The sequence below is a fragment of the Panthera onca genome, chromosome X (genome assembly GCF_046562875.1).
Source record: "Panthera onca isolate mPanOnc1 chromosome X, mPanOnc1 haplotype 2, whole genome shotgun sequence".
In the NCBI taxonomy this organism is placed as follows: Eukaryota; Metazoa; Chordata; class Mammalia; order Carnivora; family Felidae; genus Panthera; species Panthera onca.
In genome coordinates, this window is record NC_138357.1 from 70,516,116 (window position 1) to 70,532,200 (window position 16,085).

The 16,085-nt window shown below is 36.8% G+C and overlaps 1 protein-coding gene across 8 annotated transcripts in view; it reads left to right on the forward strand.

Annotated features, from left to right (window-relative positions):
- HDAC8 (histone deacetylase 8) overlaps positions 1-16,085 on the forward strand; it is a 230,250-nt gene that overhangs the window by 46,684 nt on the left and 167,481 nt on the right. For 5 of the 8 annotated variants that reach the window (XM_081793493.1, XM_081793497.1, XM_081793495.1 and 2 more), the window contains exons 5-6: positions 21-128; positions 15,611-15,723. In XM_081793493.1, coding sequence (XP_081649619.1) covers positions 21-128; positions 15,611-15,723 — 221 coding nt within the window. The remainder of the gene's footprint in view (positions 1-20; positions 129-15,610; positions 15,724-16,085) is intronic. The other 3 variants (XM_081793494.1, XM_081793496.1, XM_081793498.1) reach the window with 1 other exon arrangement.

A 16,085-nucleotide genomic window follows, 5' to 3' on the forward strand; every position in this document is an offset into this window, starting at 1 on the left:
CTTCATTAACTGTGTTCCAGCCACACTGGCCTTTCAGCTTCTCAAATAGGCCAAGGAAGTTCTTTCCTGCCTCAGAGCTTTTGCAATGCTGCTCTCTCTGCCTGGAAGACTTCTCCATCTCAGTATGGGTGAGTTTCGTTTCACTTTTCAGGTCTTTGTCTAAATATCACCTATTCAGAAAATCTTTCCTGACCAACCTATCTGAAGTAGCCCCCCCACACACACTCTGTTATTCTCTATCACATTACTGTGTGTTATTTTTGTAATGTTGCTTGTCACAGTATGCTGTTTTCTTGTTTGTTTTTGTATTTTTCATCTGCTTCCACATACCGCCCCACACACACACACTGTGAAGTCCTTGAGAATAGGTTATTATCTGTATTATCTGTTCCTCTTTATTCCCAGAGTATAAGACAGAGTGAGTGCTGAATACAAATTTGTATGTTGAGGGAGGAAGGAAGGGAAAAACCTCTTTTGTTACCTGCACCCAATAAGTAATTAAGATTATTCCTCAAACCCTTAGTTATTTGTATTGTCCTCTACTGGACTCTTCCATAAGTGGAATAAAATCCTGATTTCCTGACTGATCTTGAATATTAGAGAGAGGATTATCATATTATAGTCTTTCAGAGTCAGAACTAGAAGTCATCTATTCTAACCTCTCTCTCCATATAGAAACCTTTCCACAGCATCTATCCCAGGATTCCGTAAGATGCCTCAGTGGGAACTACAGGAAGTAAAATGGTAGCTGAATATACAGGGTTCTGGACCACCCAAGTGTCCACCCCCTACTCACGCTTCAACCAGAAAAGTCTTGATTTTGTTTGTTTTCTATATTGGGATTCCACACAAAATTTCACTTGAAAAAATAAACAGTCTGCTGCTTAAGAGAAGTTTGAAAACTACAGATCTAGGACACCTGGCTGACTCAGTAAAGCATGTGACTCTTAGTCTCGGGGTTGTGAATTCAAGCCCCACATGAGGCGTAGAGCTTACTTAAAAAGAACTACAAATCTGATCTATGCCTGAACATGCGTATCTTGATATTCCATCATGCCATTTTTACATCTGTCTTCAGTATTCAAGGATGACACTACTGACAGCAATCACTACTTGTGCATATGTTTTGTCACTATAAAGGCAAATCTACCACCAAATGATTCTTTCTACATTTAAAGCCTGTCCATTGGTTTGAGGCACTCACCATGAGTTAAATAAGGTGTTTATTTCATAGACTTACCTTGATGCTACACATCAAGATGGTCTGTGCGATCTCCTATCAGTCTCACTGAATCCTGTGCTGCAGTACTCAGAACCACTTAAAATATGACCTTACAGTATATCTTCCACTCTCTTTATTTATTTCACCTCAGTGAATTACCTTCTTGGTTTCCATATTAAATTTCATCAGAGTGATATCCACCCACTTTGCCAATTGATTCAAGTCATTTCAATTTTAAGTGACTTCAGTTTTTTGCTCTACCAAACAAAACTACTGCATCTAACTTAATTTTTTGGATATATTTAATGCAAAGCTCCCTGTTTTATCACAAATTAAAATTAAAAATAAGGCTAATGACATGTCTCTAGATCCAGGACCAGCTTCTGCCTAAATCCATGCTTTGTTTCTCTGTTTGTTTGTTCTGGGGGTGGGGGGGGGGTGATGGAGGGGAGCAATGAGTCATGGACTCTGATTTGGGTACTGATCAGCCCAATTATTAGTCCAATGTTTTTCTAGTTTATCACATTTGAATTTGTAAATGTATAATCTGAACATTATTTTTCTCTTTTATTCAAGGTAAATAATATGAATCCTTTTCTCCATTCTTAAGGCATTTCATCATTCCATAAATACTCTGAAACAAAAATATATTTTTAGAGCCCACCATGAGCCAAGCACTGTGCTAGCTATTGAAGGTAAAGATGAATAAGAGATACAGTCCTTGCTCTCAAAGAGTTTATAGTCTTGTAGAGGAGAGAGGTACAGGAAGTAATCATTGCAAGACGGTTTGATAAGTACTATGGTAGAGGTTTGAATAAACTGCCAGAGTACAAAAAGGGAATCAACTTTCTTTGCCTGGGAAAGGAAGGTGGAACTTCAGGGCCATCTTCCCAGCCAGATCTTAAAAGATGGGTAAAAGGTTGTCAGAGGAGATGGAAGTCATTCAACATCCAAGACTACATATGTGCAAAGCCCCAGAGACTTAAAGAATATATTATGTTTGGGATAGAGGGAAAAGTTTAATGTGGTTAAGTTGTTAAGGGGAATGGTGAGGTAAGAGGCTTGAGAAGTAGGCAGAGACAAGACTATGAAGGGCCTTGTGTACTATGCTAAAGAAAGGATCTTTTTTCTTATAGGCATGCACACACATTGAGTGTTTTTAAGCAGGGTAGTGACATTGTCAGAATTGTGCTTTAGAAAGTTATAACGAGCAGTGTAAAGTGTGTGATAGGGAGGGAACACTGGGAGGAACATAGCACTACTGAGAACTCCACAGTATGTGGCCAATTCCCTAAGGATCCTGGGATATAAATCATTTTTGTTTTTCAACTGTAAAGGAGGAATAGCCATTTCTTCCCTTACTTCACATGGAGCCAATAAGAGTAAATGAGATCATATGTCCTTTGAGCCTCTTAGAAGAAAGCCTCCAGGTTAGGTCTAGGTAGTTGGAAATTGAGAGAAGTATAGTCTATACTGTATAATTTAACACTTTTTCATGCACACCTTATGGTTTTTTAAATGTGTATTTGCTTTATCTTACAGCTTGATTCAACTCAGGCATAATCTTTAGAAGGGTGGGGTCCAGGACACCTTGCATTGTCCACAACCCCTAGTATAGAGACAGAGCACAGAATGAGTCCTCAGCACCTTCCTGCAGACTGATTACATATAGTGTCCCCTCTTAGGCAAACTGCTCGAGACTGAGGTATCAGAAGAAGGCCACAGTTCTACTTGGGACTGGTAGCAACGTTATATTTCAGGGCTCATTTTCTAGGAGTGGCCAAAAAGATTCCAAGTCTTGTTCAACTAGGCCTATGAGTACCCCTTTACTTCCTGCCTTGGGTTTGACACCTTCTTATAAATATGAGGTAAATTACAAAAGCTCCCTCTATATAAAATAGAAATAATTATCATTTTGCTAGGAAGTCACAATCTACAGCTGAAAAATGTTGAGTAGAATATATATATGTATATACATATGTATATATACACATATATAGTGCATAAATTTTTAATTGTGAATAAAATTTCAAAATATAGTCATTTGTTGCAGAAAAAGTATAAAAATAATGCTCAACTTTTTATGTTTTGTCTTTTGGGTATTATAATTAATGTAGGCATAACTTGACAACAACCTAGATGTTTTTCATCCAAGGTTTGAACAATTTCAGTAATACATGGTAAAACTTTGTAAAGGGGCTTAATCCTATGACGAAGAGACATTTAAGGAGCTCCCACATGTTTTTCTTGTATGTCAAAAAATTATCCGAGATCTGCATCAGCAGAAGCTAGAAAGTCTGAAAGCATTCCCTGCATTTTGAAAGCAAGCACTCTTCTCTCTCTCCTGATTTGGCAGAGGTTGTGATCAGTTCACTGAGCAGAATGGCATTTCCTCCTATCCACACCTAATATAAACTCCAGCCAATTTAATGGGGTATATTTCGTAGTTGGGGATGCAAGCACATAAAGTCTTTGGCTCCTGAGATAGTCATCTTGTGTGCCAAGACCAGGTGCAGAAATACAAATACATATATATTAAGCCTGAGACAGCTGCTTTGCCAGTGTTTTCTGTTTTTTCTATTTAACTGGAAACATTGAACAGGTGCAACTTCCATCAATTATACATAAAATGTTATTTTTCTTGTGGAGGAAGAGAGTACATTTAATTCCTCAACTCTGTATTGATGTCTAAGCCACTGATTAAGTTCATTAATCAAAAGTTTAAAGTAAAAAGTAATATTTTTGATTAACCAGAATGCTCAGGAATGAAATATTCTGATTAATTGAATTTTCTGGTTTAGGGAACAGTTACATCAGATTTTTTATTTGTTTAATACATAGTCTTTAACCTTTTATAAAAGTGCATCCATAGATTTCTGCCTTAGTAAGCACAGTAGACAGGACCTGATTGAATCTTGCTACTATCACTTAGAATTACACAGTGTTTCTACACTCTTGATTCTAGTTGAAAAAGATCTTCCAAAGTAGTGGATATTGACTAAATCTTGGCTGAAGCTGGGGTATACACTGGGAGATTACTTTTGGAAATTGTTTGGTTTCCTGTTATTTATTTCTTTCCCTAAAAGCAAAGTAATATAAAAGAAAAATTCACTAGCCAAGTGAAGACTTTGATTTGCTAATCTATACTTTACTGAATAAAATCATATTTTAGAACAGGAAAATTATACCTGTCATCAGAGAAAAACATGCTAAAAAGTTTAGATGCAGAAAAATGAGACCTTGCATGTCTAAAGGAAACAAGTGAATTTAGTTCATCATGACCTGTCTATTCAATTAATTCCCTTACTGAATTAATCTTACAGCAATTACCAGGGACCTACTCACCACTTTGTTCTGTAGTGCAAATGTTAGGTTTTGTTTATAAACTATCTTAAGATTCCTGGTGGTAAATAGAACGGTTTTACACTTTTCCCACTAGTTTACCTTGGTCTATATAATTATCCAAAGTGAAATATGGTCCATGAATTCTGAAAGTTGCCTTCTAAGCACTTTTCACCGTAATGAATTCATAGTAACTTTTTTTTAATATTTATTTATTTTTTTAAGATAGAGAGAGCACATGGGGCAGAGAGAGAGAGAATCCCAAGCAGGCTCTGTGCTGTCAGTGCAGAGCCCCATGAAGGACTTGATCTCACCAACTATGAGGTCATGACCTGAGCCAAAATCAAGAATCAGATGCTTAACTGAGCCCCCCAGGTGCCCAAAATTCATAGTCACTTTGCTTGATTCATTTTCAGGGAAATATTACCTTATATCTACTCTCCCAAGCCTTCATTTGTCTTTTATTTTTTTTAACGTTTATTTATTTTTGAGAGAGAGAGAGAGCACAAGTGGGGGATGGGTAGAGAGAGAGGAAGACACAGGACCTGAAGCAGGCTCCAGGCTCTGAGCTGCAGCACAGAGCCCGATGCGGGGCTCAAACTCACAAACTGTGAGATCATGACCTGAGCTGAAGTCGGATGCTTAACCAACTGAGCCACCCAGGCACCCCTCATTTGTCTTTAATAGTGACTGCTTATCATGCCAAATGGTGTGGAAAGAGTGAGAACTGCGTAGAATAATGCTGCTGTCCCATTTATTTTATTTCCTGGATAACATTTTCAGTTTGGTCACATAGTTAATGGATTTGTTTCTATTAACAAATTCTCGACCTAATCCTTTTTCACACATTATTCTGTATAAATTCTAAGTCCAAAGGTGCTAGGCCAGTAGCTGAATTGGCCTTGCCTTTTGGGGGAATTTTTTTTATATTTATTTACTTTTGAGAGACAGAGACAGAGTGCAAACAGGGGAGGGGCAGAGAGAGAGAGAGGGAGACACAGAATCTGAAGCAGGGTCCAGGCCCTGAGCTGTCAGCACAGCCTGATGGGGGGGACCTGAACTGAAGTTGGATACTTAACTGACTGAGCCACCCCGGTGCCCCAGGGGTATTTTTAAAAACTCATTTATCCCAAATCCAAATAATCAGAAAGTTGAAATGATTGAAGTTTGGTGTGTTATTGAAGGAGGAATCTGGAGAGAAAAATTTCTAGTAGAAGGATCTGTGGTAGTTCTTTTTTGGCCAAAGAACCTTTAAATTCATATCAGAAAATGGCAAAAGGGGATAGAGGCAAACAGAAAAAGTAGTAAAGCAGTAAATGAAAGACAAGTGAAGAGGTAGGAGAAAACTGACAAGATAGATTAATTTCACCAATATTATAAATGAAATGATGAAAGGGGAATAGGCATGAAGGAGAAGTGGAGGAAATTATATGAGAAAGAGTAAAAGCAATAAATGTTGATAGAATGATATCAAAACTATTTAACAGTGATTAAGCTTCTGTGCAAAAGAGCCAGACTGCCCAAATTCAAATTCACGATCAACCACTTCTAACTTTGTGACCTTGGACAAATTACTTAATCTCTCTGTTTTAGTTTCTTCATTTGTAAAATGGAAATAATAACAGTATCTACCTCACAGGGCTGCTGTGAAAATTGATTAACATATTGAGAGCACCTAGTACAGTTCCTGGCACAGGATAATCACTCAATAAATGTTGCCTATTATTTTTATTATATGCCAACAACAGAGAAAAGCCAAACCATACTACCAGCTGGTTTCAAGATAGCTACAATGAAAGTAAAAGCCTTGCAAGAGTTATGCTAACACTAAAAGAGAAAATAGGTAGGGCCAAATAAGGAAACACTGGAAATCTATGATGCTGAATTTTGATACCAGGACTGAAAAAAAAATGTTGCAAAATCTTTGCCAGTAACAGTTCAACTGTTGAACAATGCAGGTATCTGGCTCTGCCTGGGTGAGATAACCAACCGATGTTTTTAAAAAGTCTTAATGTCATTCATGATCCAAGCATCCTTGATCTCTGGCCTAATGGACATGGAAACAGCAAATACATATGAGCAAATGCAGTTGACTGAGCCCTGTGCTTTTTCTTTAAAAAAAAAAAAATGGCTTTGTGATTTATGGTTCACCAGGGCATTTAAGAAGCTAGATATTTCTGGTAAAGAAAAAAATTGCCTGGGGGCACCTGGCTGGCTCAAGTCACTAGAGCATAAGACTGTCTCATCAGTTCAAGCCCCATGTTGGATGTAGAGCTTACTTTTTTTTAAAAAATTGCCTAACCACAAAGCTGCAGACACATTTCTCAGAGTTTTCAGAATTTTGTTTGCTAAACCTGGTCTATCCTATAGATACATTTGTGTTGATGATGTGAAAGAGAAAAGCCCTAGACGATGAGGAAATGATTTTATTCAGTTATAGGTAGAATATTTATTAATGAGGAATACATCACAGAAAAATAAGGGAGTATTGGGGTTTACAGAGTCAAGTAAACAAAGAAGTCATCTGCAAGTCTTATGGGAGTCATTAGGAAAGATGGAGATGGGTCTTATTTAGAATAATATGCCAGGGTAGGATGGTACCTTGAAATTCACCTTTTCCTGGAAAACAGAAGAGGGCAGCGTTTTTAAACATTACTGCTTTCTGGGGAGCACATGGCTCAGATAAACTTCAACACTGTCATTTTCCCCTTTTGGTCAAGACAAGTATTATCCTCAAGCAACTCAGAGGCGATTGTAAACTTCCCAAGTATAGTAAGGGCAGGGTCTTTAGCACTCTTGGTGTTGATCCTTTAAAATCAGTTGAACCATCTGTTGAGAGATAGTGGCTAAAGTCAGTTGTTTTAGGGTTTGGAGCTCACACATCTTAAAAGAAGGAAGGCTAAAATAGAAAAAAATTGATATAAAAATTTATATTATAGTAAAGAGCCAAGCAAGAACTGAACCCTGAAAGGTAACCAGTCAAGTGGATTCTAAGACATCAATGGAGGAAAATCTTTGTTTTGCAGCACCACTCATACAGCTAAGATGTCAGCACTCTTGGTGACACTGTTCATAGTCTAGGTTATTTCTCATGTAAGGACATGCACAACCTTAGCATTTCTTCAGACATCCTTCATATTGTAGGTGGCAGCTTGTTCAAGGAGAATTCCAGTCATACATGGTCTGCTGTGGTAACCAGTTCTTTTTTATTTTTATTTTTTATCTTAGAGAGAATGAGAATGTGAGCAGGGGAGAGGGGCAGAGGGAGAGAGAGAAAGAGAGAATCCCAAGCAGGCTCCATGTTCAATGTGGACCCAATGGGGGGCTCAGTCCCACAATCCTGGGATCATGACCTGAGCCAAAATCAAGAGTCAGGCATTCAACTTACTGAGCCACACAGGCACCCCATGACCAGTTCTTTCAGATTTATATCAAGTCAACGGGCTTTAGCTTACAGGGCTGCTTCAGATCCTGAGAAGACACCAAGCTGTAAGGCAACATAGGGTCCTGATAGGGACTTGAGCATTCAAGTTTTAGCTCTTGATGACTCCAAGTCAGAAGGGAGGAAGAAAAATTGGAAAAGTTAGCTTGGAGGATATTAGCCAAATATTGAAGAAAACTGGAAGAATAGATAATTTAGGAAGGATCAACAATTTGGGCACAATAACAGGGTCCAGTCCAATTTGCAAAGAGATACCAAAACTGGTTCTTCCACATGAGGAAGGAAGTCAATTACATCTCTACCACAGAAGACAAAGTTTGCATACTTATCAGTAACCTGCAGTTTATAAAGAGATGAGAGCTCAAAAATAATAACTATATTCTGATAACCTGAAATCCTGTGCTATAGATGACATAGAGTTTTCCTTTGAAACACAAAATTTCTCTAAACAGCCACCTCCCTTCTGATCAAAGATAATCTCAAAGGAAGATTATTCTTGAACTCAAGATAAGGCTGGTCCCAGAGGCAGCAAAAGAAAACATAGATAAATTGAAGTTCAACAAAATTAAAAACTTTTGTGTATCAAAGAAGATTATCAAGAAAGTGAAAACACAACCTACAGAATGGGAGAAAATATTTGCAAATTATATATCTGATAAGGGTCTGGTATCCAGAATATATAAAGATCTCACAAAGCTCAACAACAAAAAGCTCAATTTAAAAATGAGCAAAGGACAGGGCGCCTGGGTGGCTCAGTTGGTTGAGCATCTGGCTTTGGCTCAGGTCATGACCTCGCAGTTCACCTCTCTGCTGATAGCTCAGAGCCTGGGACCTGCTTCAGATTTTGTATCTCCCTCTCTCTCTGCCCCTCCCCCAATCATGCTCTATGTCTTTAAAAAATAAACATTAAAAATTTTTTTTTAAATGAGCAAAGGACTTGAATAGACATTTCTCCAGAAAAGATATACAAATGGCTAACAGGCATACAAAATGATGTTTGACATCATTGGTCATTAAGGAAATGCAAATCAAACTCACACCCACACCCACTAGGAGGGCTAGAATTAGAAAAAAAAAAAGAAAGAAAGAAAGAGAAAATAACAAGTGTTGATGAGGATGTGGAGAAATTGGAACCCTTGCACATTGCTGGTGGGAATGTAGAAAACAGTTTGGCTGTCCTTGAAAGTTAAATGTAGAATTATCATATGTTCTAGCATTTCAGTTCTAAGTATACGTTAAAAAAAAACAGATACTCAAATACTTGTACACAGGTATTCATAGCAGCACTATTCACAATAGCCAAAAGGTAGAAACAACCCAAATGTCCATCAATGGATGAATGTATAAACAAAATGTGGTACATACGTACAATGAAATATTACTCAGCCATAAAAAGGAATGAAGCACTGATATATGCTACAACATAGAGGAACCCCAAAACATTATGCTAAGAGAAAGAAGCCACACACAAAAAAATCACATATGGTATGATGTCACTTACGTGAAATATCCAGAAGAGGTAAATCCTTAGGGACAGAATGTAGATTGGTAATTATCAGGATCTAGGGGGAGGGAAGAGTAGGGAATGACTGCTTAATTAGTTCAGAGTTTTCTTTTGAGGTGTGAAACTGTTTTGGAACTAAATTGGGGGGGAAGTTGCACAATACTATGAATGCACTAAATGACACTGAATTATATAATTTAAAATGGTTATTTGAGAGGTGCCTGGCTGGCTTAGTCTGGAGAGCATGTGACTCTTGATCTTGGGGTCATGAATTCAAGCCCCACATTGAGATTACTTAAGAGATTACTTAATAAATAATTTAAAAGTAATAAATAAAATGGTTATTTAATATTGTGTAGATTTAACCTTAATCAAAATTATTTAAAAATAAAAATTGGCCTCATTAGATTTAGCCTGATTATTTATATAGGTGTAGCAAGAATGGTAACTTACCATATAGACCTTCTTAAGCTTGTTTTGCTGGAAGTTTTCATAAGAAATCTCACTTTGAGGGGGCCTGGGTGGCTCAGTTGGTTAAGCATCCGACTTCGGCTCAGGTCATAATCTCATGGTCCTTGAGTTCAAGACCTGTGTTGGGCTCTGTGCTGACAGCTCAGAGACTGGGGCTTGCTTCGGATTCTGTGTCTCCCTCTCTCTCTGCCCCTTCCCCCCCCACACACACACTCTCTCTCTCTCTCAAAATGAATATACATTTAAAAAAAATAAATCTCACTTTGGTGTTTTAAAAGCCTATTACAGCTAGGAAGCCAAGCTAAGAAGATTTTACCTGCAGTAATTATAAATTTGGGACAATTCTTGGGGGTCTCTCTTCTCTCTTCTTGGGGTCCCCAGAATATCCTAAGTTTCCAGGGCCTGCCAGGAAGTAACCTTCCTTATTCACTTGGAAGGCTGGGAACTCTGTAAGCCAGGTACCAGGTACCAAGCTAGTTTTTCCAAGAGGGCTTTGATGCATTGCTCAATGAAGTCAACCTTAGTTCCTTAAAAGTGTCTGATCATATCTGATTCAGTGAGCATCATTCACAAATATGACATTCCAGGCAAGGCCTTGGATATATAACCAATGTTTTCCAATCATTTCCTGATAACAGGTGGGACAGATAGTTATTATTGAACTTAGGCAGATAATTACATTGCTATGGAAATAAGAGTGCTCAATAAGAGTTTCTGAATCCTGGAGGGCTCAGGCAGGAGGAATAAGATATCATTTGTAAGTGTGTCATTTCTGTTTGCAAAAGCATGGCTTACTAAATGATTATGAGTTATAGATAGCATAAGAGAAAAGAGAAAAGAGTTGCCTATACATCCAGAAAATAGAACATTAAGGGGCGCCTAGGTGGCTCAGTAAGTTAAGTGTCCAACTTCTGCTCAGGTCATAAGCTCACATTTTGAGAGTTTGAGCCCTGCGTTGGGCTCTGTGCTGACAGCTCAGAGTGTGGAGCCTGCTTTGGATTCTGTGTCTTCCTCTCTCTCTGCCCCTCCCCTGCTCGTGCTCTGTCTCTCTGTCAAAAATAAGTCAACATTAAAAATTTTTTTAAAAAGAAAATAGAACACCGAAACATCAACAATATTCTTTTTTTAAATTGAAACATAGTTGACATATAATTTTACATTAGTTTTAGGTGTCCAACTTAGTGATTCCACAACTCTATAGGTTATGCTATGTTCACAGGTGTAGCTACCATCTGTCACCATGCAACACTATTGCAATATCATTGACTGCATTCCCTATGCTGTGCCCTTTATTTCCATGACTTATTCATTACACAACTGGAAACCTGTACCTCCTACTCCTCTTCACCCATTTTGCCCACCCCCCGCCCCCTCCCTTCCAGCAACCATCAGTTTGTTTTCTGTATTCATGGGTCTGTCTGCTTTAAAACATCCGCAATATTCTAAACAAAATCCACAATCATCCCTCATCAGTCTCATTCAGGCCTATATAATTAGTTCTTGTTCCTCTCGACCTTGCATTAACAGTCTCACTAACCCATCGACTTCTCAACTAGAGTTCTTGAAATCCTGATTCAGTTTACTGGTATGGTCTCAAAGTTGTTTACACTATACCATAAAAAGCCTGTACTCAACAATACTTGGCAAAAATCCTTTTCCGTGGGGCTCTGAGATAGTTTTTCTTTGTTGAAGATGAAGCACTCTGGCTTGTACCTGATTGCAAGTGCTCTCAGGAACACGTCAGATTAACTTTAAATAATAATATGCCATGAATATACTGAGCATATAGTTAGAATATACCCAAAGCATATCAAGAATATCAAGTAAAGAGATTCAGTAAACTGGAGTATCTATATATTAATAAAATTCTGTAGGTAAGTGCTGAGAATTCCCCAATTGAAACTAATGGCCTAGTAGATGCTAGATTCAAAATAAAGAAGCAAAGTTGAGATGAAGTTAATGTTTAAAAAATGTTTAAATTATTGAAAACTCTATCCTGTAGTCAACTAATATCTGGCAAAGCAGCATAAGGACTCTGATAAATAGAAACATATCATGGCCAGTGACGACACAGAAAGATCTTCAGGAATTTCCCATACAACATACAATTTCTGAAATACTTATATTAATAATATTTTGCCTATACCAGTTTCACCTAGGGAAGGCTGAACATCTCTTCTGATGTGGCAACTCTTCCCATGCATCTCATCAATAGTAATGTATCAAATAAACCTAATTATTTCTAGAACATCTCTTTTTATAAGGTGAAAGAACAAACCCTTTGTGATTTTTCCAGGGCCTTCCAAGATTTGATTAAGATAAGTTGATGGATTACTGAAAACTACTACTTGGTTCCCTATTTAACCACAATGATGATAAAAGATTTTTAACATAAACATAGGATGTAATATGACCATAAGGAACCTCATCTTTTTCCTAAGAAAGAAGTCTTTGTTTCCTTAAATAACCAAGGACATCATAAAGTCAACATAAACCATATAAGGTTATTCTAGTAAGACACAAAATCTTTTTTTATTGAGGAATATTACTTAGTGAAGCAAAACCTTTACAACCTGTTATTTGAGAGAAGACAAATAATCAAAAAAAGTAGCATGTTAAAATGAAAAGCAAATTCTAGTTTTGCATCAGTATAATATTTAATATTGAAGTTATTTTTGGAAATCTAATAAGCCCATCAAACCTTAGCCAACTTTGATCTCAACAAATAAAATTCCCTTTCTATGAATCTTCTACCAATTTCTATATGCATACACATCCTTTATAGTACAACTTCTGTAAGTGGCCAAAAAGAACAGGTTCATTAACAGAACCAAATACATGCAGTTTCTCTATAGGATATAAAAATAAGAAGCAAAAGCATATAAACCCGAAATTATGCCTAGCAATTAATGCATTCTCTTAGTTAGAAATGGTCTAGGGATCTAATGAATATCCATTAATTAACTCAGTTTAATACCACCCAAAGTTTTCAGTTACCTAAAGATCTTATAAATTATCTTCAAGCTGACATACTACAAAACATAACTACTGTTAAAGTTCATCACAATAATGACTCAATTAATCTAAACAAATTTGTTTGTCATAATCTCAAACATTTAGTAGAGGTAATGTTAGCTCAATTAATTAATGAACCTGTATAAATTTAGGAAGAATATATTTAAGTAGAATAAAAATCTACATGTATATTATACTTAACATGTATAAATTAGAAAAGTCATAGCTGATTTTAGTAAACCAAATTTATTAAATCAGTCTTATCTGCCAAAGACTTACCTAAATTATGCCAACTTGAATTCTTAAATTCAACAAACTGAGTTTGTTTCTATAGGAATACTTTTAGCACATTAAAAGTCTTGAAGTTTAATGTCCTTATTTTCTGCAAATTTTAGGAAGATTCTACTTATGTAAGCAGTTATTTCTATAATCTAATGAGAATAGAGCTCCTTTAAGAAAATATTAGGAAAATATTACATGCAAAGGCCTTTCTGAATTACAGACAACATCGTCATCGTTATTATTATTCAAACTATCATGATAGGGAGGATGTTCATTAACAAAGAACATCTCAAAGGAAAGGAAGGGGGCCAGGAGTCTTTTAGAGGCAAGTATTCTTCTTTATATGCCATGTTATTTCTGATTGCTTTCTTTGTTTTTTGGTTTTGTTTTTCTGTACTTATGACTTGTCTCCCTAACTTAATTATAGGCTCTGAGGGGAAAAAATATGTCCTATATTGATTTGTATTTCTCCTCCTCCCCATCTCCCTCCTCTTATTCACTTTTTATTGAAGTATAATTGACATACGATGTCCTGTTGGTTTCAAGTGTACATGATAGTGATTTGACATTTTTATACATTATGAAATGATCCCCAGAATAAGTCTAGTTACAATCTGTCACCTTATGAAGTTATTATGATATTATCTATATTCCCTATGCTGTATGCTACTCTTTCTGCCTAACACTTAATGTTGCATCTCACCTATCCAAAAGTTATTGATGTTTCTCTTTCTTGATATGCTAAACAGTAGACTTATAAAATGTAAGCTTTTCATAATTGGAAAATAGCATCCAAAAACTTTCAAAGTCACATATTTACCTCTTATTTACAAAGAATTCATGGGTGGGCAAATCTTTTTCTCTTACTGGTTTCTTCCTGGTTGCGTATCTAAGGCCAAGCTTTGCTTTGCTTTGCTTTGCTTTTTTCTTTTCTTTTCTTTTCTTTTCTTTTCTTTTCTTTTCTTTTCTTTTCTTTCTTTCTTTCTTTCTTTCTTTCTTTCTTTCTTTCTTTCTTTCTTTTTTCTGGGTGATCACTGAATTCACCTGCATGAGAAAATTCAATGCTTAGTGATACTTTTTACCAACTTCCTGCTCGCCAATGTACCTGTCTCATTGACTCAGCCTATAAACCAGGGTATTGTTCAGAATATGAAACGTTATTATGGACGAGGTTTCATGAAGAATTTTATGCAATGTGTAGGTACTAGAAAGATCTTATAATCTCATAGTACCAAAAATGCTCTTTTAAATGATGCTCATGCTTAGAATTCCATTTCAATTAAAATATCAGGGAGAACTTGGGAAAAAAAAAAAGGCTGGATATTTAAAGTGTCTGTGGAAGCTAAGGACATTGAAGCATTTAGGATGAGGCCTTAAAAATAAGTTATAATACACTTTTGATGATAAAAGAATGCTTTTTTTTACATCTACTCAACAAGACTTAATGGCAACATAATAAAAAGAAGTAGGCTAATAAGAGTAGGTTACTCTTAATAAAAGAGTAGGTTAATGTTGACAAGAGGTTAAAGTGACACAGTATCACCAATAAAAATGTGAAAAGACACCAGTGAAGTCAATGAAGACAATTTTAGTGAAGGAAACAAAATAACTTTAGAGGAGGCTGCCTCAGAAAGGCAACCACATGTAGAATGTTTGTACATTCTATATTCAGCTTTTAAAGCAACAAGTGCAAAAACTTACAGAAAGGAAGGAAGGAAGGAAGGAAGGGAGAGAGATAAAGGGAGGAAAGGAAGGAAGGGAGGGAGGGAGGAAGGGAGGAAGGAAGGGAGGGAGGGAGGAAGGAAGGAAGAGAGAGGAAGGAAGGAAGGAAGGAAGGAATAAAGAAAGAAAGCAATTCTAGTTTATGTCATAGGATCAGTACAGAGACTCCAGTCTCCGTCATCTTCTACATCTGGCTGAGCAAGATGGTCTTTAAGGCCCCTTCTAGATTATAGCTTTCTTCAAGTCCCATAAGGGACATTCAGTGTTGATCATGATGAGCCCAGGGTACTACAAGATTTTTAAATCATTCCTGAATCATTAGAGAAAAGTTCTGTTTTGACCAATATAGTTATAATATTATAATTCTTTGAAAATCTGGGATCCTAAATGAAAAATGTTACCAATCCACCTGAATATTTAGCTTACCAAAACACTTCATCCCCTGATCACTCTGGGCCAATTTACTATATATTCTTTGTAGGTAGATTTTTGTTTTTCTTAAAATAAAGGGGAATTGTAAGGGAATAGATCTCAAGGGTTAGATCCTTGGCTGTAAAGACTCCCTTGGATTGCTTTTGGCTGTTGGCTGTAGCAACTTGTTTTCTTACAGAGATGAAGCATCTGGTTTTTGTTATCTCAATGATGCTGTCCTGGGAATATTACGATTGCGACGGAAATTTGACCGTATTCTCTATGTGGATTTGGATCTGCACCATGGAGATGGTAAGCCCTTCACATTCAAAGGTGCTTTGCTGCTAGGACAGAAGGTTTTTATCAGTGAAGCTGCTTCTAGGTGACTGGTAAAAGGATAAATGCCTGTTACTTTTGAAATTTTCTAATTGAGAATCCTGAAGTAGGTAGAATAGATTCTTCTAACTGATGTAATTCTTCTTTGCTAAGCAAGATGCTTTAAAATACCAGGTTTTTATAATTCCCCCTCACCTCTCCTCCACTAGCAAAGTTCTCCAGTATAGAACATTAAGAAGTGGAAATCCTGTCTAGTGTATACTCAGTGCTCAGTAACCTCCCTCAGGCCACTTCCATAGGTTCTAAGTGAAATCTTCAGTTAGACAATCTTGATGCTT